At 49.7% G+C, this 24,674-nt stretch overlaps 1 protein-coding gene across 2 annotated transcripts in view; it reads left to right on the forward strand.

The window, feature by feature from the left end:
• The window catches only part of mcoln3b (mucolipin TRP cation channel 3b), a 71,403-nt gene extending 49,868 nt beyond the window's left edge, over positions 1-21,535 (forward strand). The window contains exons 8-14 of one of the 2 annotated variants that reach the window (XM_072510315.1): positions 2,698-2,810; positions 2,902-3,051; positions 6,191-6,292; positions 6,391-6,513; positions 7,620-7,826; positions 11,866-11,993; positions 20,725-21,535. In XM_072510315.1, coding sequence (XP_072366416.1) covers positions 2,698-2,810; positions 2,902-3,051; positions 6,191-6,292; positions 6,391-6,513; positions 7,620-7,826; positions 11,866-11,993; positions 20,725-20,743 — 842 coding nt within the window. In that variant the 3' untranslated portion in view covers positions 20,744-21,535. The remainder of the gene's footprint in view (positions 1-2,697; positions 2,811-2,901; positions 3,052-6,190; positions 6,293-6,390; positions 6,514-7,619; positions 7,827-11,865; positions 11,994-20,724) is intronic. The other variant, XM_072510316.1, reaches the window with a different exon arrangement.
• Positions 21,536-24,674: the final 3,139 nt, after the last annotated feature.

Genomic DNA, 24,674 nt, shown 5'->3' on the forward strand with positions numbered 1-24,674 from the left:
GTAACAAGGGACTTTCGTTACCTGGGGATCCAGATAGCTAAGAATTGGGGCACATTGCATAGGTTAAATTTAACGCGGTTGGTGGAACAGATGGAGGAGGATTTCAAGAGATGGGATATGGTATCCCTGTCAATGGCAGGGAGGGTGCAGGCGGTTAAGATGGTGGTCCTCCCGAGATTCCTCTTTGTGTTTCAGTGCCTCCCGGTGGTGATCACGAAGGCTTTTTTTAAAAGGATTGAAAAGAGCATCATGGGTTTTGTGTGGGCCGGGAAGACCCCGAGAGTGAGGAAGGGATTCTTACAGCGTAGCAGGAATAGGGGGAGGCTGGCACTACCGAGCCTAAGTGAGTATTATTGGGCCGCTAATATTTCAATGGTGAGTAAGTGGATGGGAGAGGAGGAGGGAGCAGCGTCGAAGAGATTAGAGAGGGCGTCCTGTAGGGGGACTAGCCTACAGGCTGTGGTGACAGCCCCATTGCCGTTCTCACCGAGGAACTACACCACAAGCCCGGTGGTGGTGGCTACACTGAAGATTTGGGGACAGTGGAGACGGCATAGGGGAATGACTGGAGCCTTGGGGGGGGGGGGTCCCCGATAAGAAACAACCATAGGTTTGCCCCGGGGGGAATGGATGGGGGATATGGAATGTGGCAAAGAGCAGGAATAACGCAACTGAAAGATCTGTTTGTGGATGGGAAGTTCGCGAGTCTGGGAGCGCTGACCGAGAAATATGGGTTGCCCCAAGGGAATGCATTCAGATATATGCAACTGAGGGCTTTTGCGAGGCAACAGGTGAGGGAATTCCCGCAGCTCCTGACACAAGAGGTGCAGGACAGAGTGATCTCAAAGACATGGGTGGGGGATGGTAAGGTGTCAGATATATATAGGGAAATGAGGGACGAAGGGGAGACTATGGTAGATGAACTAAAAGGGAAATGGGAAGAAGAGCTGGGGGAGGAGATCGAGGAGGGGCTGTGGGCAGATGCCCTAAGCAGGGTAAACTCTTCGTCCTCGTGTGCCAGGCTAAGCCTGATTCAGTTTAAGGTATTACACAGGGCACATATGACTGGAGCACGGCTCAGTAAATTTTTGGGGGTGGAGGATAGGTGTGCGAGGTGCTCGAGAAGCCCAGCGAATCATACCCATATGTTTTGGTCATGCCCGGCACTACAGGGGTTTTGGATGGGGGTGACAAAGGTGCTTTCAAAAGTAGTAGGAGTCCGGGTCGAACCAAGCTGGGGGTTGGCTATATTTGGGGTTGCACAAGAGCCGGGAGTGCAGGAGGCGAGAGAGGCCGATGTTTTGGCCTTTGCGTCCCTAGTAGCCCGGCGCAGGATATTGCTAATGTGGAAAGAAGCCAAGCCCCCGGGGGTGGAGACCTGGATAAATGACATGGCGGGGTTTATAAAGCTAGAGCGGATTAAGTTCGTCCTAAGGGGGTCGGCTCAAGGGTTCACCAGGCGGTGGCAACCGTTCGTCGAATACCTCGCAGAAAGATAGACGGAATGGGAAAAAGAAGGCAGCAGCAGCAGCCCAGGATCGGGGGGGGGGGGGGGGAGGAGGAGGAACCAGAAGGACTCTCAGGGTTGTTAATATATACTGTATAGTATGTATAGGTCGTTGCTACAGATAATTATATATTGGACTGTTAAATTATATTTTTGGAGAGTGTTACTTGTGACAAGGCAGTTGCCAATTAGGGCTAGTTTTCATTTTTGTTATTTATTATTTATTCATTTTTTGTTTATAAAATAGGTCATTGTTATTTGTGTTGTTATAATATTGTGTAAAGGATGCACAATGTACTGTGTTGGTTGACCAAAAATTTTCAATAAAATATTTAATAAAAAAAAATATTCAGAAACTCTACTCCTGACACCATTTTGAGGAAGAGGATTCCAAAGACTCGCCGCCCTCTGTTTAAAAATTGGGGGTCGCCCGTTTTGGATAGAGATGAGGAGAATTACTTTCGGTCAGTCACCCCTAGTTCGAGATCCTCCCACGGGAGGAGACATCCTCTCCACGTCCACCAGGTCAAATCCCCTCCGGATCTTGTATGTTTCAACCAATTCACCTCTTTCTCTTCTAAACTCCAGCGGATATAAACCTAACCTGTCCACCCTTTCCTGTTAAGACCACCTGCCCATTCCCGGTATGAGTCTGGTAAACGTCAGGTGTTTGCTGAACTGCCCAGGAGCTTGATCTTTCCGAACACTGATCTTCGTCTTTGGGGATGGGGCGGGAGGAGGTGGCCTAGGTAGGGTACTCTTTCAGAGGATCATTGCAGACTCGATGGGCCCCTTCTGCATTGTGGGGATTCTATGATCGTGAGGAGTGTTGACAGTCCTAATAACTTTATCTGTTATGATGGATATGAGCTTTCCACCTCTATTCCGCATATCCAAACTCTGTTGAACCCTTTGAAGAGACTATTAACTGCCACAGTTGGCGATGGTATGGGAGGAAGCAGCCGGGGAAGTGAACTGGTGGGAACTTCAGGATACATCCGAATGGCCTTCCTCATGAGTTGATCATCGTGGAAGTCAGTAAATGTGCTAATTAATACCCATCCACTAGATGGCGCACCTGATCTGCTTTCCATTGATAGGTGGAAATTACTTTAAATCGACACCTAATTTTTACCCGCTGATTTGCATTGGTAATTTTTGTAAAATTTTCATTTCTTTCTTTCTCCAAGTACAAAGGAACACTCACTACATGATGGTCTTTGATGCTCTTATTGTTGTGATTTGTTTGAGCTCGCTAACTCTCTGCATCCGCTCTGTTGTCAATGGAATAAAGCTGCAGTATGTACGTATGGTGTTGCAATAAGGATTTCCTTTACTGTAATTCTGCTGATAAAACTGGCCCGCCGGTAACCGCTGCTGCTCTTCCACTCCAGGAGTTTGTGGACTTCTTCTTGCTCCGCTGTAACAAAGGTGTGACGTGGAGCGACCGCATGGAGTTTGTGAATGGCTGGTATATCCTCATCATCGTTAGCGACTTGCTGACGATCGCTGGATCGGTCCTCAAACTGGAAATTGAAAACAAGGTACGGGAAAGGAACCAGGAGACCAACCTGGCGCTTGAACATAGACCGGACCATTCGGCCCATCCAGTCTGCTCTACCATTCAATATGATCCTGGACTTCAACTCCCCATAATCCCTGATTCTCTAAGAGACCAAAGATCTGTCTACCCGCAGCCTTAAATATATTCAACGATGGGGCATCCACAACCCTCTGAGGTAGAGAATTAAGATTCACAAACCATTCGGTGAAGAGGGATTCCCCTTATCTCAGTCCGACACGATCGGACTCTTTGGCGCGCAATGCTGCCCCCTGCCTTCTAGGTTCCCCATCCAAAGGATATGGTCTCTTGAGCCCCCCCCCCCCCCCCCCCCGCTCAGAATCTTGTCTGTTTTAATGAGATTGCCTCATTCTTCCGAACTCCAGAGAGTACAGGCCCAGTTTGCTCAGTCTCTCCTAAAACGGGCCCCTCATCCCAGGGAATCGTTGCTGTACCCCCTGTAAAGCATGTCTGTCCTCCAATGGGGAGCGTAACAGTGGTTTTGTCCGCACTGCTGCCTCACAGCACCAGGGACTCAGGTTAAATTCCGGCCTTGGGTGACTGTGTGGAGTCTGCACGTTCTCCCCGTGTGTGCGTGGGTTTCCTCCGGGTGCTCCGGTTTCCTCCCACAGTCCAAAGATGTGCAGGTTAGGTGGATTGGCCGTACTAAACTATCCCTCAGTATCCAAAGATGTGTTGGGACTGCGGCGCTGAGGACCCGGGTTCGAATCCCGGCCCTGGGTCACTGGCCGTGTGGAGTTTGCACAGTCTCCCCGTGTCCGCGTGGGTTTCACCCCCACAACCCAAAGATGTGCAGGCTTGGTGGATTGGCCACGCTAAATTGCCCCTTAATTGGAAAAAAATAATTGGGTACTCAAAAAATTTAAAAAAAAAAGTATTCAAAGATGTGTTGGTTAGGTGGGGTTACGGGGATAGGGTGGAGAAGTGGACTTGGTAGGGTGATCTTTCAGGGGGCCGGTGCAGACTCGATGGGCTGGATGGCTTTCTCCTGCACTAAAGGGATTCTATGTTTCTGGGCTAGTAATGTAGCAGCGTGTAGTAATCCTTTGGATAACTGGGGGGCAGACACTCTCATCACATTTAAAAACACTTGGATAAGCATGCACGGTAGCATTGTGGATAGCACAATTGCTTCACAGCTCCAGGGTCCCAGGTTCGATTCCGGCTTGGGTCACTGTCTGTGCGGAGTCTCCCTACGTCCCTTCATTTCCTACCCTATCCTGTGGCTTCTCCAAGTAACATTGTAGATTGCTGTCAGCGAACGTACAAATTGTTGGTTCAGCTCGATCAAATTGTGTCATTTGTACAGATCCAATCTCCTCATAGTCTCTCATCATTCATCTCTCAATTCAAATGTCAGTGATACCTGAACTCCCAAGGGTTAAGCAAGGTGGTTAAGCAACAGCGCCTATACTTCCTCAGGACAGTAAGGAAATTTGGCATGTCCACATTAACCCTGACCAACTTTTACAGATGCACCATAGAAAGCATCCTATCGGGCTGCATCACAGCCCGGTATGGCAACTGCTCGGCCCAGGACTGCAAGGAGATACAGCAGTCTGAGAACACGCACGAACAGACTCAAAACAGTTTCTTCCCCACTGTCACCAGACTCCTAAATGACCCTCTTATGGACGGACCTCATTAACACTACACCCTGTATGCTTCATCTGATGCCGGTGCTTATGTAGTTACATTGTATATGTTGTGTTGCCCTATTATGTATTTTCTTTTATTCCCTTTCCTTCTCATGTACTTAATGATCTGTTGAGCTGCTCGCAGAAAAATACTTTTCACTGTACCTCGGTACACGTGACAATAAACAAATCCAATTAGGGTTGTGTTCCCCAGAAGTTATAATAATAATATTTGCTTATTGTCACAAGTAGGCTTCAATGAAGTTAGTGAAAAGCCCCTAGTTGCTACATTCCGGCGCCTGTTCGGGGAGGCCGGTACGGGAATTGAACCCGCGCTGCTGGCCTTGTTCTGTACTACAAGCCAGCTGTTTAGCCCACTGTGCTAAACCAGCCCCTAGAAAGTTTGAAAGATACATGGGTGATTTCATAGAATTTACAGTGCAGAAGGAGGCCATTCGGCCCATCTAGTCTGCACCGGCTCTTGGAAAGAGCACCCTACCCAAAGTCAACCCCTCCGCCCTATCCCCATAACCCAGTAACCCCACCCAATAAAGGCAATTTTGGACACTAAGGGCAATTTATCACGGCCAATCCACCTAACCTGCACATCTTTGGACTGTGGGAGGAAACCGGAGCACCCGGAGGAAACCCATGCACACACTGGGAGGATAGGCAAACTCCCGTGATTGAAGCTTGACAATATTAAGGGGAACAGAAAGATTAAAACTATTTCCACTGGTTGGAGAGCCTGAATGTAGGGAGTTTGGTCTAAAAATTAGAGCCAGAAATTTCAGGAGTGAAATTAGGAAACATTTCGACACACACGCGGGTGACAGAACTTTCCACAAATGGCAATTGATGCGAGATCAATTGTAAATTTTCAATCTGAAATTGATAGATTTGTGTTAAGCAAAGGTATTCAAGGGCGTGGGGCAAAAGCAGGCTGATTGAATAGTTTGCACATCGGCCTTGATCACATTTCTGTTTCTAACTCGTTCAGGGGATGTGTGCGTCACTGGCTGGGCAGCATTTATTGCCCGTTCTTAATTGTCCTTGAACGAGTGCCAGGCCATTGAGTGAGCCACATTGCTGAGGGTCTGGAGTCACACGTAGGCCAGATCGGGTAAGGGCGGCAGATTTATTTCCCTGAAGCACATTGAACCAGATGGGTTTTTATGACAATTTACAATAGTTTTATGGTCCTCATCAGACTTTTAATTCCAGGTGTTTTGATTGAATTTTAAATTCCACCATGTGCCGAGGTGGTATTTGAACCTGGGTCACCAGAGCATCACCCTGGGGTCTCTATGACTAATAACAATACCGCTGCGCCACCACCTTCCCATTTGAAAGGTAGAACTAGGACAAGAGGCTGAATGGCCTCCCCTGTTCCTAACAGCATCATACATTCCTCCCTGTGCAGTTTCACAAGCTCAAACTTTTCTTTTCCTTTCCTTTTTGTAGAGTTTTGCATCTTATGACGTTTGCAGTATTTTACTGGGCACGGCCACCTTGCTTGTTTGGGTTGGAGTCATCCGATACTTGGGCTTCTTTGAAAAGTATAACGTAAGAATTGGAAAACTCCTGCTGGCACTTGGCTTTCTTTGTGTCACGTCGAAGGTCTTCTCTCTGGAACTTTGACTTCCCTTTTGCTTTTATCGCAGGTTCTTATTTTAACACTCCGAGCAGCTTTCCCAAGTGTCATTCGGTTCTGCTGCTGTGCGTCGATGATTTACCTGGGTTACTGCTTCTGTGGGTGGATTGTACTGGGACCCTACCATCAAAAGGTGAGGAAGAAATGAGCTATATATTTTTTTTAACCTTTTTTTTTTTTTAAAAGTAAAACCCGACTGGGTTTTCTTTGTGATTGAAACTTGCCGAAGAAGGACCTCCCACCTGCACTGTTTCTTTTCTAAAATAGCAGTTACGCTTCACCCTGCATTCCTGTCTTTTGTCTGCAGCTATTCATCTCCAGAAGCTTGTTCAACTCCCTTTTATAGAACCATCACTTTTCTCAGGTAAAAGTGTTGATAGACAAAGGAGATAAAATATCCCTGGCGAGTGGGTCAATAGTCGGGTGTCGTGAATTCAAAATCATTGGCCAAAGATCTAGATTGGAAGTGGAAAATTTCTTTCACTCAGAATTGTCAGGATTTGAAGTCTATTTTGGAAGTTCCCCTCCAAGTCACTCGCCACCCTAAGTTAGAAATATATCGCCGTTCCTTCTCTTGTCACTGGGTCAAAATCTTGGAACTCCCTCCTTCACGGCTTTGTGGGTGTCCCGACAACACAGGCACTCCGGGGGTTTGAGAAGGCTACTCACCAAGGGCAGTTGGGGCTGGGCAATAAGTGTTTGCATATCCCGCAACACCCACATCCCGTGACTGAATTTAAAAAAAATTCCTGCGCTGAGTAGAAAGTATTTCTTCATCGAGATCGGATTATTGATTATTGAACCACTTCAGTAATCAGAGGGAGTACATATTTCTCTCTTAACTCTATTAAACCTTTCATCACCTCGAACCTTCTTCAGTCCACAAAAAATGCGTCTAATCTTTCCAGAGTCTACTCCGACCTGAAGTTCCTCATCCCTGGTACACCTCCTCCAGTTTGGTGCCCAATATTCCTGCTGAAGCCCAAGTTGTGACGGGACCTCTTTGTTCTTGCATTCTATTCATTTTTTTATTTATAACAAGATAACAGATGGGCTTTTTGTAAACTGCTTGAAGGATTTATGCGCATGAACACCACGATCTCTCCGCACCCCTTCTGCGCATTTCCCGATCAAGAGCTTGCATGTGTGGAGGACAAAATCTTGGATTTTTTTTTTTTTGAAGTGGTAATAATCTTACCTCGACAAACCAAGAATAATTGTGTGGTTCTCTTCTGACAGTTTCGATCTTTGAATATGGTCTCTGAGTGCCTCTTCTCTTTGATCAACGGAGATGACATGTTTGCGACTTTTGCAGCAATGCAGGACAAGAGTTACGTGGTCTGGGTGTTCAGTCGAGTCTATCTGTCCACCTTCATCACCCTCTTCATTTACATGGTTCTGAGTCTCTTTATAGCCCTGATTACTGACACTTATGAAACAATTAAGGTAAGTAGTCCTCCTTGTCTTGGTGTCAGCTATTTATAATGGTTAGGTTTCTTAGCCATCAAATGACGTTTAAATTTAGAATGTTTGAGGCTGTGTGCAGTTGAATGCTGAAGAATGGGAGTTTTTATATTCGTTAATGGGATGTGATTGCTGCTGGCTAGGTCAGCGTGATAATTGCCCAACTCTAATTGGGCGGCACGGTAGCACACGGTGGTTAGCACTGTTGCTTTGCAGCGCCAGAGTCCCAGGTTCGATTCCCGGCTTGGGTCACTGTCTGTGCGGAGTCTGCACGTTCTACCCGTGTCTGCGTGGGTTTCCTCCGGGCGCTCCGGTTTCCTCCCACAAGTCCCCGAAAGACGTGCTGTTGGGTGAATTGGACATTCTGAATTCTCCCTCTGTGTACCCGAACAGGCGCCTGTGGTGAAACCACTGTTGTATTGTGCTGCCACGGTAGTACGTGTTGTACAGTATTGCCACTATATTACATGTTGTACGGTTTTGGCTCTGTCCGTGGCTCCTCCCCCTAGGGCCTGGGTATATAAGCTGCCGACCTCTCTCACTGCCTCATTCTGGGGCTCGCTGCCAGCTCTGTTGTAAGTCAATTAAAGCTGTGGTTAATTCACTGCGTTCTCCGTCTTAATTGATGGCATATCAGCGCCGGAATGTGGTGACTAGGGGGCTTTTCACAGCAACTTCATTGCTGTGTTACTTGTGACACTAATAATGATTATTATTATTATTATTATTATTATTATTATTAATTGCCCTTCAGAAAGTGGTGGTGAGCAGGGAAGGATTGGCCATTGTGACAACTGATATTCAGGTGCTTGTATTTGTGTGTGGTATCTTTTAAATTCAAGGTGATAGCTGGGGTAATCACAAGAGCCAGGCTTGTTTCCAAAGCTAAATTGGCAGAGAGGTTTCCCCCACTGACGCTGTGGCTGTTTTCTCCGGTCTGGGGAATCGGAAACACGGGTACAAGTCTCAGGATTGTTGGGCTGATCGTTTAGGACTGCGATGAGGGTAAATTTCTTCACATCCGGGTTGTGGATCCTTGGAATTTTCTATCCCAGAGGGTTGTGGATGCTCTATCGCTGAATATATTTGAGGCTGGGACATCCTTGTGGGGAGGTGGTGTTGTCACCATTGGATACCACCATTACACGTGATACCACCACCCACCAGGTACGCGGTACATACTCGTGCAACTCGGCCAATGTGGTCTACCTCATACGCCGCAGGAAAGGATGTCCCGAAGCGTGGTACATTGGCGAGACCATGCAGACGCTGCGACAACGAATGAACGGACATCGTGCGACAATCACCAGGCAGGAATGTTCCCTTCCAGTCGGGGAACACTTCAGCAGTCAAGGGCATTCAGACTCTGATCTCCGGGTAAGCGTTCTCCAAGGCGGCCTTCAGGACGCGCGACAACGCAGAATCGCCGAGCAGAAACTTATAGCCAAGTTCCGCACACATGAGTGCGGCCTCAACCGGGATTCATGTCGCATTACATTCAACCCCCACCATCTGGCCTGCGAAATCCTACCAACTGTCCTGGCTTGACACAATTCACACCTCTTTAACCTGGGGTTACCCCATCTCTGGATCTGTAAAGATTTAATCACCTGCTAATGCTCCCATTCCAAGCATTGTCTGGCGTCTTTGAATTTGTCTATATATATGTTTCTGGAGCATACCTCTTCATTCACCTGAGGAAGGAGCAGCGCTCCGAAAGCTAGTGACATTGAAACAAACCTGTTGAACTTTACCTGGCGTTGTAAAACTTCTCACTGTGCTCACCCCAGTCCAACGCCGGCATCTCCACATCATTCCTATTTCTAGCCTCACTGGCACGTGGCACAGGGAGTAATCCTGAGATTACAACGCTAGAGGTTCTGTCTTTTAACTTTCTGCCTAGCTCCCTGAACTCCTGCTGCAGGACCTGATGCCCCTTCCTGCCTATGTCGTTAGTACCAATATGTACAACGACCTCTGCCTGTTTGCCCTCCCCCTTCAGGATGCCCTCTACCCGTTTGGAGACATCCTGGACCCTGGCACCAGGGAGGCAACATACCATCCTGGAGTCTCTTTCACGTCCACAGAAGCGCCTATCTGTGCCCCTGACTATAGAGTCCCCTATTACTATTGCTCTTCTGCGCTTTGACCCTCCCTTCTGAACATCAGAGCCAGCCGTGGTGCCACTGCTCTGGCTGCTGCTGTTTTCCCCTGATAGGCTATCCCCTCCGACAGTATCCAAAGGGGTATACCTGTTCGAGAGGGGGACAACCACAGGGGATTCCTGCACTGACTGCCTGCCCTTTCTGGTGGTCACCCATTTCTCTGCCTGCACCTTGGGTGTGACCACATTTATATAACTGCGATCTATGTCGCTTTCCGCCACCTGCATGCTCCATCCAATTGCTGCTCCAACCAAACCATGCGGTCTGTGAGGAGCTCCAGTTGGGTGCACTTTCTGCAGATGAAGCCATCCGGGACGCTGGAAGCCTCCCGGACCTGCCACATTTAGGGAAGCAAATCTGCCATCCTTACCTAATCTGGCCTACATGTGACACCAAACCCACAACAATGTGGTTGACTCTTTAAATGGCTTCTGAAATGGCCGAGCGAGCCATTCCGTTGTATCAAACCACTACAAAGGAAAGAAACTGATCGCACCACCAAGCATCGACCTAGGCACCGGAGACGACACCAGCAAGCCCAGCCCTGTCGACCTTGCAACGTCCTCCTTGCTAACATCTGGGGGCTTGTGCCAAAACTGGGAAAAGTGTCTGACAGACTAGTCAAGCAACAGCCTGACAGAATCCGGGCAGCACGGTAGCATTGTGGATAGCACAATTGCTTCACAGCTCCAGGGTCCCAGGTTCGATTCCGGCTTGGGTCACTGTCTGTGCGGAGTCTGCACATCCTCCCCGTGTGTGCGTGGGTTTCCTCCGGGTGCTCCGGTTTCCTCCCACAGTCCAAAGATGTGCAGGTTAGGTGGGTTGGCCATGATAAATTGCCCTTAGTGTCCAAAATTGCCCTTAATGTTGGGTGGGGTTACTAGGGTATGGGGACAGGGTGGAGGTGTGGGGATAGGGTGGAGGTGTTGACCTTGGGTAGGGAGCTCTTTCCAAGAGCCGGTGCAGACTCGATGGGCCAAATGGCCTCCTTCTGCACTGTAAATTCTATGATACCTTACAGCAAATGTCCCAGACACCACGATCACCATCTGTATATGTCCTGTCGCAGTGGTGTTCAGTCAGGAGGGAGTTGTCCTAAGAATCCTCAACAGCGACTATGGATCCCAGGAAGTCTCCTATGGAGAAATATGAGAAAACAATGCCCAATGATGGGCAATAATGTTGAATAAAGTGGGGTGCGTGTCAAAGCAATTTACTGCCGATTAAGTACTTTTTTAAGATGTTCTTTTTTTTGTTTGCTGTGATCAGTGCTTCTGCTGGTGTGAAAGGTGGCGTAGGTGTGGTGATACCTTTTCCCAAGAGTTGACATCCCAATGTCAGGATTTTTATTTGTCCCTCCACCATCTTCGGTCTCAAATGTTTTATACAATGGGAAGGAGTTGGGGCTGGAAAAAGTTTGGGCTCTGATCATATTGGAGAATCTTTAGACTTTTAAACGTGGGATATGTGTAATCTATTTTTCAGTTGAACTGCACAACCTCTAAATGCTAGATTAATCTGATGAAAAAATGAAATGAAAATCGCTTATTGTCACAAGTAGGCTTCAAATGAAGTTACTGTGAAAAGCCCCTAGTCGCCACATTCCGGCGCCTGTTCGGGGAGGCTGGTACGGGAATTGAACCGTGCTGCTGGCCTGCCTTGGTCAGCTTTACAAGCCAGCTCTTTAGCCCAGTGAGCTAAACCAGCCCATAGGCAGGTTTCTAGGCCGGAAGTATTGAGGGAAACCTCTTTCACTTCCGGGTTCAAGAGACCACTGAATTTTGTCGGACAATGTATAAGTATTTGTTCTAAATATCTCCATGCTGACCAGTACTTTATTTTCTTCCGTTCTTCAGCTTTACCAGCAGGTTGGCTTCCCTCAAACTGATTTGCGTGTTTTTATAGCAGAATGCAAAGATATGCCGGATTCTGGCAGGTACAGAGAGGAAGAGGTGTCGATATCTCTCTCCTGCTGTTGCAACAGGTGAGTTGTTTCCTTGAAAGTCAGAAACCCCTTTCCCAATCCTGATGTGTAACTACGAAACCTGCTTGCACATCACAGATTGGACCCCAGTTGGAGTTTTTGTGTTCAATTCTCAACACTGTACCTCAGGAAGGATGTCGAGACCTTTAAGAGCGAGCATGGAGAAATTTGTTAGAATGGGGTTGTGACGGTATGATAAATGTACAGAACTGTAAGGGTTAATGTTGTGTTCAAATCAACCACTAGAGGGAGCTAGATGCAGAACTATATAAGGCATCGATGCTAAGCCTTCTGGGAGAGACTGATGAGGAGAAAGCTAGAAACAGACTGTAGGAAAGATGGTGTGAGTGAGAGCAGATCATAGTTATTGTATTAGTGTAGAGATTAATAGTAAATGAGTGTAGATCGTAATAGTAAATGAGTGTAGATTGTATGTTTATTATATAGGGCAGCATGGTGGTGCAGTGATTAGCACTGCTGCCTCACAGCGCCGAGGTCCCAGGTTCGATCCTGGCTCTGGGTCACTGTCCGTGTGGAGTTTGCACATGCTCCCGGTGTTTGCGTGGGTTTTGCCCCACAACCCAAAGATGTGCAGGCTAGGTGGATTGGCCACGCTAAATTGACCCTTACTCCTAGATTTATAAAAAATTATTTTTTTCCAAGTAAGGGTCAAATCCAATCAAGTAGTGTAAACAAATCTTTAGCTTTGTATAATATAAAAGCTAGTGGTGGTCTTTGTGAAAACTACGCCAACCATCTTGGATTAGAACCACAAAGGTCACCAGGGGGATTAGGGGTGGGACTTGCGTTATATAGAGAAGATGGGATTGGTGGTCTCGGATCACAGAATGTTAAGGGCGATGCTGAAAATCATGGGCTGAGTAAATACAGAGGAATAATTTCAGGTGGAATAAGGGGCAGTAACCACGTGGCACAGTATTTGCAGACGCACTAAGGAGACTTAAAGGGAAAGCTGCTCGTGTGCCAGGTTCCGATCCAGAGTGGCCACCTGAAAGGGCAGAGGGAGTAGATTCAGTGGTAACTTTCCAAAAGGGGTTTGAATAAATATTTGGGGAGGGGTGGGAAGTGTGGGGCTATGGAGAAAAGAGTGGGAAAGTGGGACTAATCGGATAGTGCTTTCAAAGAGCCAGCATAGACACAATGGACTGCCTCATTCTGTGCTTCGATTCTGTGAACCAACCTCATCCAACAGCTATGTTTTCTGGAGAAGGGACATTTAGACTCTAAGCGTTAACTTCAATGCTGCCCGACCCGAGTTTTATCCAGCATTTTCTGTTTTTAGTTACGCACTCTGTTTCTATTTATACATTGCCAATATGCTGTAGTGATCTGTATATATACAAGAGGTCAATGTAGATGCAATACAACTGAGCAAGCACTAGAGGGAGCACAAGAGAGGTATAAATAGAGACAGACCGGAAGTTAGAGGGACTTCACAAGAACGGCAGCTGGGAGCAGAACACAGACAGGCAGCTCAGATGTAACATAGTTTAAGCGCTGCAGAGAGAACGAACTCCCAATAAAGCACCTACTTCAACTTTAAGACGACGAGACAAGGAACAACACATGCGAATGGTCAAAATGTTATGGAGCCGAGCTCTGTGACAATTTCAGCTGGGCTAACCCAGTTATGCTGCAATGCAAACCAGCATACGGACTTCTGATTAGATGACATTTTATCCGAGCCGGGGTGGGGGGGGCGCGGATTAGAAATGCAACTCTGTGCTGCAGTCTACAGACTTGCTCATGCAGTCCTGCAGAAACTGGCACCCGGACCAAGAGAAAGATACAGACGGGAGACTTTGCTGAGGGACTGGGTGGCCATCAATGCAGAGGAGGTCACCTTTTTTTAAAAAAAAAAAGACATCTCACCAATTTGTCTATCTTCTCATGTGGTTCCTCAGAGTCAACGTTCAATTGATGCTGCTGCTGTGAAGTGCCTTGATGTCAGGGCGGGAGGTCAAAATGTCGGGGAACAAGTGGGGGTGGGAATGAGGGGGGGTGGGGGGGGGGGGGGAGAGAAAGAGGGTCATGCGGGGTTAGGGACTGCAGTCCAGGGCTGCCATGTGTACCCCGTTGCACCTGGTTGGGCACGGGAGTACCCGCCATGCTAACATGTCTGCACTTTATCCCCTGCAGAGAATAGATTTTGATATTAAACCAGGAGTGAATGGTATCTGCCCAGCCACCGCAGCCCTAGGGGATGCACTAAGACTGTACAAGGCAGGAGCTGCCCAGGGCGGACTCTGCCGTGGCGGAGCCTGCCCCAGAGGAACAGGAGGCAGCCGGTGAGGATGGAGAGCCGGCCGCCCAACAGGCCGAGGAGGAGGTGTCTCATCAGACCAGTATATACCGGTGGCAGGGCCTGTCTTGTGAGGACCTGCCAGACTGGCTGAGTAGGGAGACGGTGAGGCATCTGTGCCGGATCATGGCACATCTGGAGTCGCGGGGATATGCTGGCTCCCGGTGGCCGTCAAGATGACGTTTGCTCTGAACGTTTTTGCAATGGGGTCCTTCCAGGCGCCGAATGAGAACCTGTCTGCCATCTCCCGCGGATCTGTGCACAGATACATATGCGCCATTACGGAGGCCCTAAATGCCCAGCTGACGCAATACATCCTCCTGGATATGGACCGAGCCCAGCAGGTTGCCCGGGCAGAGGGAATGGTCGCCATCGCCCGTATCAGTGGGTCTGATCCATGCAATGGCGGATAATGATGACCCACTCTACGATGAGCTCTGGTGCTCTGCGTCGTCTGACGAGGTCGGACTACTGCCCTCAGTAGCACTTTCTAACGTCTGCCAGTTGGTCCCTGCATGCGTGCTGTCCATTCCGCGTCTCGGTCCCATCGAACCCCTGGGGGGGTGGGGACAGGGTCCAGGTTGGGGGTGGAGGGGCGGGGTTGGATATCAGGGCAGTGTCCGGTGGTGGGTCATGCCCAGGGTCGTCCCTACCACATGGTGTCCCCACATATCTGGCACACCCTCTGGCCCAGCACAGCCTGCCCCCGCACCCTTCAGGCAAAAGACTGAGGCAGTGCGGACCATTGGTGAACTGGTGTTTATTGTGTTATATACAAGTATTGTGCCCCAGCCCCTATCATTATCACGAACCTGTGTGCATCACCACCCATGCCAACTTAACTGGTGTTTCACTTTCTCACTTTATGGGCCCAGACGCCCCTTCTCGTGGCTCCACCAGGCGGCATCAGAAGTGGGGATAACCTCTGCGTATCCCGCCCTGTGACCTGGGTCCCCTTTGGTGACTGGGCCCAAATGGCCTCCGCAGTCTTCGGATGTGCCAAGGACAGGTGTGTTGGGGATGGGAGGGGGTACTGCGGTGTTCTGGCACCTCCCCTGCGGGAGACATCCGCATGGGACCCATTACTACCTTCTCCCTTGGGGTGCCCGATGTCCCCCGAGCTACACCTTGGGACAGGGCGTGGTCGGAGTGAGCTCCGCCATCACCTGGAGGCCTGCTCTCATCTCAAACCAGGATCCTCGCGGCCGTGGATCACTGGGACCGTGCCATGTTCTTCTGTGACTGGCTCAGGTCAGCCAGTGCCAGGCCAATGCCCTCAACACCCACATCCATGACCCGTTGTGACTGGGCCAAGCCCTGGAGGTTCCTAACTCCACCTGATGCACCGCAGCACATGTGGTGCACAGCAGATAGTGTCCCAGGAGCTTCTTCACTAAAGTGCCCAGCCGAGGCGAGTGTCTCTGGGATGGTGGAGGGTGTCAGTTGTATCTGGAGGCAGATGTTCAAGCTGCTGGTGGTCAGGCCCCCTAGTCAGTGAACTTGGACATGTCCCTGGACATATGCTCTGGGGTGTTGCGGGTTTGGTGTTGGGGGGCGCGGGTCACCAGCAGGTTTCTCCTTGTCACCAGGTGAGCCGCAGGATTGCGTCGGGGGAGCGAGGGACCCCCCAGGTGGACCCACCTCAGCGACCAGTGATCCTGCAAGACAAAAGACAAGACGCATGGTTAGACGCGGTTGGGCGTGGTGTGTGCGCGCGCGGGGCAGGGGTGACACACGTGCCACAGGGACATCACAATTTATTGGGGGCTCATTTGCATCTTCAACGGCCACCTCCACCTCAACGACTGCCCGCCCTCCAACACCGCCGACCAGGCCCAGGTCCTCTGCTCTGTAACGGTGAAGCCACTCCAGTTTTCGCTTTCTCCGTCCCTCCCTGCGGTTGTACTGGGGGGAGTGAGACACATGGACGTGGGCAGCACCAGTCCACAGCCAGTGGCCTGTGTGTGTGGGGCACCTGGCCAACAGCAGGCGGTATGGGTGTTGGCATGTGGTGCAGAGTGGGGGTCGATGGCCCTCCAGGTGGGAGTGCTACGGGGGTTGGCTCCAGCAGCGCGATGATGGTGGTGACTCACCCTGGCTGGCCTGGGCCGTTGCCCAGCGCTGCCTCCTGGTTTGCCTGGTGGGGGCCGCATGGGGTGGGGGAGAAAGGGGTTTGGGTCGGAAGTTGGTGCCAGGGGCACAGATGGTGACTCACCTGGGCCACCCTGAGGGAGTTGTGCGGCTGGATAAAAGCAAATTACTGCGGATGCTGGAATCTGAAACGAAGGAGAAAATGCTGGAAAATCTCAGCAGGTCTGGCAGCATCTGTCGGGAGAGAAAAGAGCGAACGTTTCGAGACCAATGACTCTTTGTCAAAGCTAACAGAGAAAATGGGAAATATTTATACTGTGGCGTGAGAATGAAAGATGAGTCATAGCCACAGAAACCCAGGGAAACCGGGTGCTAATGGCCACGGACACCAAGGGAAAAGAGAGCTAATGGCAGTCCCCAGAGAGGACAATAGGTGTGAAAGGCCAAACAGCAGAGAAGCTAACATCAGAGGGTAAACTGTAGATGTGGGGGAAGGGGACGGGGGAAGCAAAGAGGAGAAATGGCAAAGAAAGGTGGTTAAGATGGGGGGGGGGGTTAAATATATAGTGGGCAGCACGGTAGCATAGTGGTTCGCACAATTGCTTCACAGCTCCAGGGTCCCAGGTTCGATTCCCAGCTGGGTCACTGTGCGGAGTCTGCACATCCTCCCAGTGTCTGCGTGGGTTTCCTCCGGGTGCTCCGGTTTCCTCCCACAGTCCAAAGATGTGCAGGTTAGGTGGATTGGCCGTGATAAATTGCCCTTGGCGTCCAAAACTGCCCTTCGTGTTGGGTGGGGTTACTGGGTTATAGGGTGTGGGCTTGGGTAGGGTGCTCTTTCCAAGAGCCGGTGCAGACTCGATGGGCCGAATGGCCTCCTTCTGCACTGTAAATTCTATAATAATAAAATATATATTAAGAAAGACCAGAAGGAAATGGTAAAAGACTGTTCATAGAATTTACAGTGCAGAAGGAGGCCATTCAGCCCATCGAGTCTGCACCAGCTCTTGGAAAGAGCACCCTAACCAAGGTCAACACCTCCACCCCATCCCCACAACCCAGTAACCCCACCCAACACTAAGGGCAATCTTGGACACTGAGGGCAATTTATCACGGCCAATCCACCTAACCTGCACATCTTTGGACTGTGGGAGGAAACCGGAGCACCCGGAGGAAACCCACGCACACTGGGAGGATGGGCAGACTCCGCACAGACAGTGACCCAAGCTGGGAATCGAACCTGGGACCCTGGAGCTGTGAAGCAATTGTGCTATCCACAATGCTACCGTGCTGCCCGTGCTGTTGAAATGAAATGGGATGAAAACAAATGGGTCGAGGTGGGGTAGAGCTGATCACCTGAAGAATGAAGATGGAGGCCGGAAGGCTGTAGCGCGCCTAACCAGAAGATGAGATGTTGTTCCTCCAGTTTGTGTTGAGCTTCACTGGAACATTGCAGCAGGCCCAGGACAGACATGTGGGCATGGGAGCAGGGTCGGTCGGGGTCCTGAATGCGCACAGACCGAAGATGCTCAGCAAAGCGATCACCCAGTCTGCGTTTGGTTTCTCCAATATAGAGGAGACCACATTGGGAGCAGCGAATGCAGTAGGCCAAATTGGAAGAGGTGCAAGTGAAACGCTGCTTAACCTGGAATGAGGGTTTTGGGCCTGGGATGTTAAGCATGGAAGAGGTAAAGGAGCAGGTGTTACACCTCCTGCGATTGCACGGGAAGGTGCCATGGGTGATGGGAGAGGTACTGGGTATGGTGGAGGAGTGGACTAGATTGTCTCGGAGGGAACGGTCTCTGCGGAATGCTGACAGAGGGAGTGAAGGGAAGATGTGTTTGGTGGTGGCACCATGCTGGAGTTGGTGAAAATGGTGGAGGATTATGCTTTGCACACGGAGGCTGGTGGGGTGAAATGTGAGAACGAGGGAGGCTATCCTTGTTGAGGGAGGGGAGGGGGCGAGGGTAGTGGCGCGGGAGATGGACCGCACACTGTTGGGGCCCTGTCAACAATTGTAGGTGGGAAATCACGGTTGAGGAAGAAGAATTTTCAAAGCACCATTTTGGAAAGTGGCATCATCGGAACAAATGCGACGGAGTCGAAGGAGTTGAGAGAAGGGGATGGAGTCCTTGCAGGGTGTCGGGTGCGAAGAGCTGTCGTCCAGATAGCTGTGGGAGTCAGTGGCTTGCAGTGGATATTAGTGGATCGTCTATTGCCGGAAATGGAGACCGAAAGATCAAGGAAGGGAAGGGAAGTGTCGGAGATGGACCAGGTGAAAGTGATGGAGGGGTGGAAACTGGAAGCGAAGTTGATGAATTTTTCCAGGTCTCCACAAGAGCACCAAAAAAGTCATTGATATATCGGTAAAGGCGTTGTGGGAGGGGACCCGGGCAGGCCTGGAACAAGGAATGTTCCACATACCCCATAAAAAGACAAGCGTAGCTAGGACCCATGTGGGTACCCTTTGCTATAACTTTGATTTGGAGAAAGTGGGATGAATTAAAGGAGACGTTGTGTAGCTTCTGCCTGCACGACTGCTCGATCCTGTCAGTGGGACTCCCGGCCTCTGCCACCTGCTCCCAGGCCTGGTTAACATCTGTGGGTGGGAGCTGCCTCCCCTCCCCGGGGAACAGGGTGTCCTGCCTCTCCTCCCCGGGGAACAGGGTGTCCTGCCTCCCCCCCCCCGGGGAACAGGGTGTCCTGCCTCCCCTCCCCGGGGAACAGGGTGTCCTGCCTCCCCTCCCCGGGGAACAGGGTGTCCTGCCTCCCCTCCCCGGGGAACAGGGTGTCCTGCCTCCCCCCCCCCGGGGAACAGGGTGTCCTGCCTCCCCTCCCCGGGGAACAGGGTGTCCTGCCTCCCCCCCCCTGGGGAACAGGGTGTCCTGCCTTCCCTCCCCGGGGAACAGGGTGTCCTGCCTCCCCTCCCCGGGGAACAGGGTGTCCTGCCTCCTCCCCGGGGAACAGGGTGTCCTGCCTCCTCCCCGGGGAACAGGGTGTCCTGCCTCCCCTCCCCGGGGAACAGGGTGTCCTGCCTCCCCTCCCCGGGGAACAGGGTGTCCTGCCTCCTCCCCGGCATCCAGCTGTATGTCCAGCTCTGCATCTGCAAATCCCGGGGCCGCTCTCTGGGGTGTCGTCTTCTTGGCTGGAATGCGAGCGTGCCCGGGGGTGGGGGGGGGGGTGGGGGGGTGGGGAGCGTTGTTATGCAGCTCTAGCCTGTCAGGCACTCCAGTGCCGATCCCGATTCCAGCGTCGTTTGGAATTGCTCTAGTTCCCCGTGGCGCCGGTAGTAGACGATTAGCACGTCCCAAGTTGCTCCGGGGCCACAGAAAACCCGCCATTCGGTTCCGGCGTCAGCACTTCGTCTCGGAAACCATCGGGTCTTTCACTGATGTGCCCAGGTGGTGGGTGAGGCTGGTCACTCCTGGGAGAGACCGGTCTTGATCCACTGAAAAGCAGAACCACTTTTCAAGGTCGGTGGGGTGTATTGGCTTTCGCATTGTTCCTGCTGCCGGCCACCACCTTCCAAAGCTTGAATGATGATCAATAGTTAGACTTTTAAAATTTGTTCCTGGATCTGAGTGTCGCAGGCGAGACCAACGTTTCCTATCCACCCCTAATTCCCCTTGAGAAGATGGTGGTGGGGGTGAGCTGCCTTCTTGAGCCGCTCAGTCCCTGTGGTGTAGGTGCACCCACTGCTGCTAGGGAGGGAATTTGACCCAGCGACAGTGAAGGAACGGCGATATATTTGCAAGTCAGGGTGGTGAGTGACTTGGGGAGCCTCCAGGTGGCGGGGTTCCCAGGTATCTGCTGCCTTTGACCTTCCAGCTGGTTGAGATGACCAGTTTGGAAGGAATAAACAAAAGAAGGAACTGCATTTTGTTAAGGGCGAATGCTTCACAACATTGATGTTCCCATTCGCTGATGGTACAGGGGGTGGGATTCTCTGACGCTGCGCCGGACCAGAGAATCGGCGGGGGGGGGGGGGGGGGGGGGGGAAATCACGCGACGCCGAGTCCCGCCGGCGTCGTTCTCGTGTGGTCATACCCGGCAGCACCTCTGCGTTCATGCTGCGGGGGGCCGCCTAGTGAGGGTGGGAGGGGGAGGGGGGGGGGGGGGGGATCTGACTCCGGGGGGGGGGGAGGGGGCCCGTGTTCAACCTGGCCCGTGTTCGGGGCCTGTTGATCGGTGGGCGGGTTATTCCAGTGGGGTCCTATGTTCCTCCGGTGGGGGGGTGGGGGTAGAGTGTGACTATGACTGTATGATTGGAGCATGTTTAAAATGCAGATATTGTTTTGCATATTATTTGTTTTTTCTTAGGTCCGACAATGGAGCTTAGAGAGTAAACCCTTCGACCCGAATTTGTTCTGACAAAATGGAGTGTGGCCCATCTAATTGAATAGATTGGGATGCTGGTGAGAAGGGGAACATTTGTTTGCCGATCGATAGCTGACTTGTTTGAATACCAAAAGGGTCTGACCTAATTGGCGACTGGATATTCTGCTTCGAAGAAATAACAAGCTGCCTAAGATAAATACCAATTTCTGCAGATTTACAATATTTTTAAAATAAGGCGTCTAAGACTACCGATAAGATAATGGTCCAGTTTTGCCCCTGTACAAGTGTTGTGATTGGCATAACTTTTGAGGGTGACCAAAGTGTCTTCTAAAATGATGTGGAGCTGTGAAGTTCGTGTGCCAAGATGTGGATGTCCTTATGACTCTTAATTTGTGGGCTAACTTTGCCCATCTGAGGTCTTGGGAATTTGGGCCTGCCACTTTCTTGGGTGTAATTACATTTGAGTTTCTATCACGCTGGTTGTAAAGTCTTTTACGGGCACTGGGGCAAGGTTTCTGATGGGTTACTGCTTGCGGGCATTCAGATAACGGTGATAATGGAGCAGCGGGAATGAGGGGGGGGGCAATTGCTTTGGGAGGTGAGGTGGGGTGTGTGAGGGTGTTGTGCAAATGAACATTTGCTTCGGATAATGTCATAAATCAAAATGTAGTCACGGAAAAGGCAAAATGAACTAATTTGCAGCCTGAATTCAACTTTTTTATATGTTAATCATATACATTATTTAAAAATTAATATATGCTTGATAAATCTTCTATTGCAAATGTAAGTCAAAAAGGCTCATTTCTTTTTGGAAGTGAAATAAATTAGCCTTCTGGTTCACATGGTGTCTTTCTTCCCTTACTCTGGAACATCTTTTGAAATTTTGAGGCATTTCACGGAGGAGTCATTTAAATGGTTTCTGTGTCACATCCTGTCGTCACTCGCAATGTGAGCGCGTTGTGACAAGCAATCTCCAGTCCTTCAATCCACGATGTTTATAAATTGCAGCCCTCCCCTCCCCATGCCCTTTCAACACTTTGGTTGTCATGGTGTCAGCTGTCCAGACTTTCATGTTAGGTACACTGGCTGCAACTGGATGCAGCTTACATAAAAAAGATACTCCAGACCTTGAAGTTAGTTCAATCCGGTTTCTTGAACTAATAGCACAGTTGTCTGAGTTCGACTCTCTGCTAACTTAAGTGTGGTTACTCTGTCTGACTGAACCAGACTAGCTCTTAACCACGTGGTGGAGGTGTGAGATTGTAACAACACCCTTGACTGACTTAGATGTTCATCAGTGGAAAGAGGCGGACTGTCAGTGCCTCGCGTCTTTTATAGTCAGATCCCACCCCTAGTATCCTGCCTGCTTATTGGTCATGTCCTGTTCTCTGTGTCCATTAGTTGCTTGTCTGTGCCTGCCTGTATTTCATTGTGTGTGTCTGCATATCATGACACAGCCCCTAACCTCTTGAATTCCTTTCCTTAATGCTTCTTCCCATTGGCAGTGATGACAGCAGAACATCCCACCACAGGCCAACGCCAAGCCGCCTCCTGCTGCCGAGAAACATGCCGCCCCATGTCTTTGAGTAGCCTTTGGTTTTGTGTGTTGCTGATCCTGCGGTGTGCTTTTATCAAGATTGTATCACAGATGCCCGACTATTTATACAAAATGAAATGAAAATCGCTTATTGTCACAAGTAGGCTTCAAATGAAGTTACTGTGCAAAGCCCCTAGTCGCCACATTCCGGCGTCTGTTCGGGAAGGCTGGTACGGGAAGGATGTAGATGTCAATTTATTTATTTTTTGCACCTGTTGCAAAACTAATGCATTTAAATTCCAAAGTAAACTCCTTGCTGCTTGGGATTCCACTGTGAAACAGATGGTGAGAGTTGTTGTAGCTCTTTGAACTTGGGTAGGAATGGTGCCAGCTGGAGAATGTACTGCTCCTATATCTACTGACGCTTCGCAGAATCTCCGCATTGTTACAACACAGGAGGCCTGTCGTGTCTGCCCTTGCTTTCCGTGAGAGCAATTTACCTAGTTCCATTCCCCCGTAAACTGCAGATTCTTCCTTGTCAGATAATAATCCAATTCCCTCGATTGAACCTGCCGCCCCCACACACTCGGGCAGCGCATTGCACATTCCGGCACTTGGTTCATGAAGATCTTTTTTTACTCATGTCTCCATTTCTTCTTCTGCCAACCACTTCCATCTGTGACCTCGTGTTCTCAGTCCTTCGCCAATGGGAACAGTTTCTCTATCTACTCTCGCCACTTGAACATCTCTATCCAATCTCCTCTCTGCCTTCTCTACTCCAAGGAACTTCTCCAACCACCTTCTGCAATCTGTCCACACAAGTTTCTTCTAACAGGTACCTCCAATATCCTAAAAAAGCTATCCTACTTCGATATAATGATGTGGAGATGCCGGCGTTGGACTGGGGTGAGCACAGTAAGAAGTCTTACAACCAGGTTAAAGTCCAACAGGTTTGTTTCAAACACTAGCTTTCGGAGCACTGCTCCTTCCTCAGGTGAATAATTCCTCGATATAATGAGACTAGAACATTTTGATGTATAGATACAGGTATTATTCAGCAACCAGGATGTTCTGAACATGTAATCTAAAGAACCTTTGTAAAGTTCCTGACCCCAGGACGTTTAACCCACAAAGTGCTTTACGAGCAATGTTACCTCTGAAGTTATAGTTACTGTTGTAACGGCAGAAATACAGCAACCAATTTACACGCAAAGATCTCTGCATGGTAAATGACCGTGTTTTTTTTAATGTTGTTGTTTGTAAGATAAATAGTGGCTTAGCAGCTAGGGAGAACTCACCTGGTCTTTTGAAAATAGTAAAATGAACTCTTACCTGAACAGGTTTTAACATCTCGTTTGAAGTAGATCTCCGTGCAGCACTCCCTGAGTCCTACACTGGGAGTGTTGATATGTCCTGCAGCCTCCAGTGTGGGGCCACTCTGAGGCTAGAGTTTACATACGGAGGTGACCGCTGTGTCGGAGGACAATAAGCAGCTGGGAAACCTTTTTTTTCCCGACAAGCCCAGCCTCCCTGGAACGAGGTGGGGTCTTCAGTGGCACCAGCTCCATAATTTACAATGAAGAGATGTCTGTGAAAATGCATGTTTATTTGTCTAAATGCATGGAGGTTGAGGAAAAACCTGACGTAATTTTACAACCCATAGGTCACACCTTATGATTGCGATGGGATTTGTTTAATGAGCCAACTCTATAGCTGGCTGTTCAAAATGAGTTTAACTTCCGTGAATGCAGTTTTAGATGCGTGTGTATGGAGTTGATGACAAAATAATCAAACACAAAGTTGGGCAATGATGCACAATAAAACTAGTCGCCTCTTTGTTCACATTTCACTCAATATAGAAATGCCTTGAATCATCCGGTTGTTCCGCTAATTGCTATATTTAAGTTCCTTTTATACCAGAATAGCTACTTTCCACCCAGATAACACTCTTTTTGGTTTCTTGTGTTGTAATATTACATTGCTCTTTTCACAATACAATTCACACCAAGAACTGTTTACTTTGCAACATCAGCAGAATCAAGATCCCTGGGGGTTACCATTGACCAGAAACTGAACAGGATGAGCTATGTAAACACTGGCTACAAACGCAGGCCAGCGGCTGGAGATGCTGAAGGCAGTGTCTCATCTGACTCCCCAAAGCCAGTAACCAGGCACAAGTCAGGAGTGTGGTGGAATACTCTCCACTTGCCTGGATGAGTGCAGCTCCAACAACACTCAAAAGCTTGACACCATCCAGGGAAAAATGCCACCTGAATGGATACCCCATCCACCACTTTCAACATTCATTCCCTCCACCACTGCCGCACTTTGCAAGCATGGGCTGGTTGAGTACGGTCTGCACTCTATAATGAACAACTGAAGGAACATGCTATTT

This window comes from Scyliorhinus torazame, chromosome 7 (assembly GCF_047496885.1).
Source record: "Scyliorhinus torazame isolate Kashiwa2021f chromosome 7, sScyTor2.1, whole genome shotgun sequence".
Taxonomy (NCBI): domain Eukaryota; kingdom Metazoa; phylum Chordata; class Chondrichthyes; order Carcharhiniformes; family Scyliorhinidae; genus Scyliorhinus; species Scyliorhinus torazame.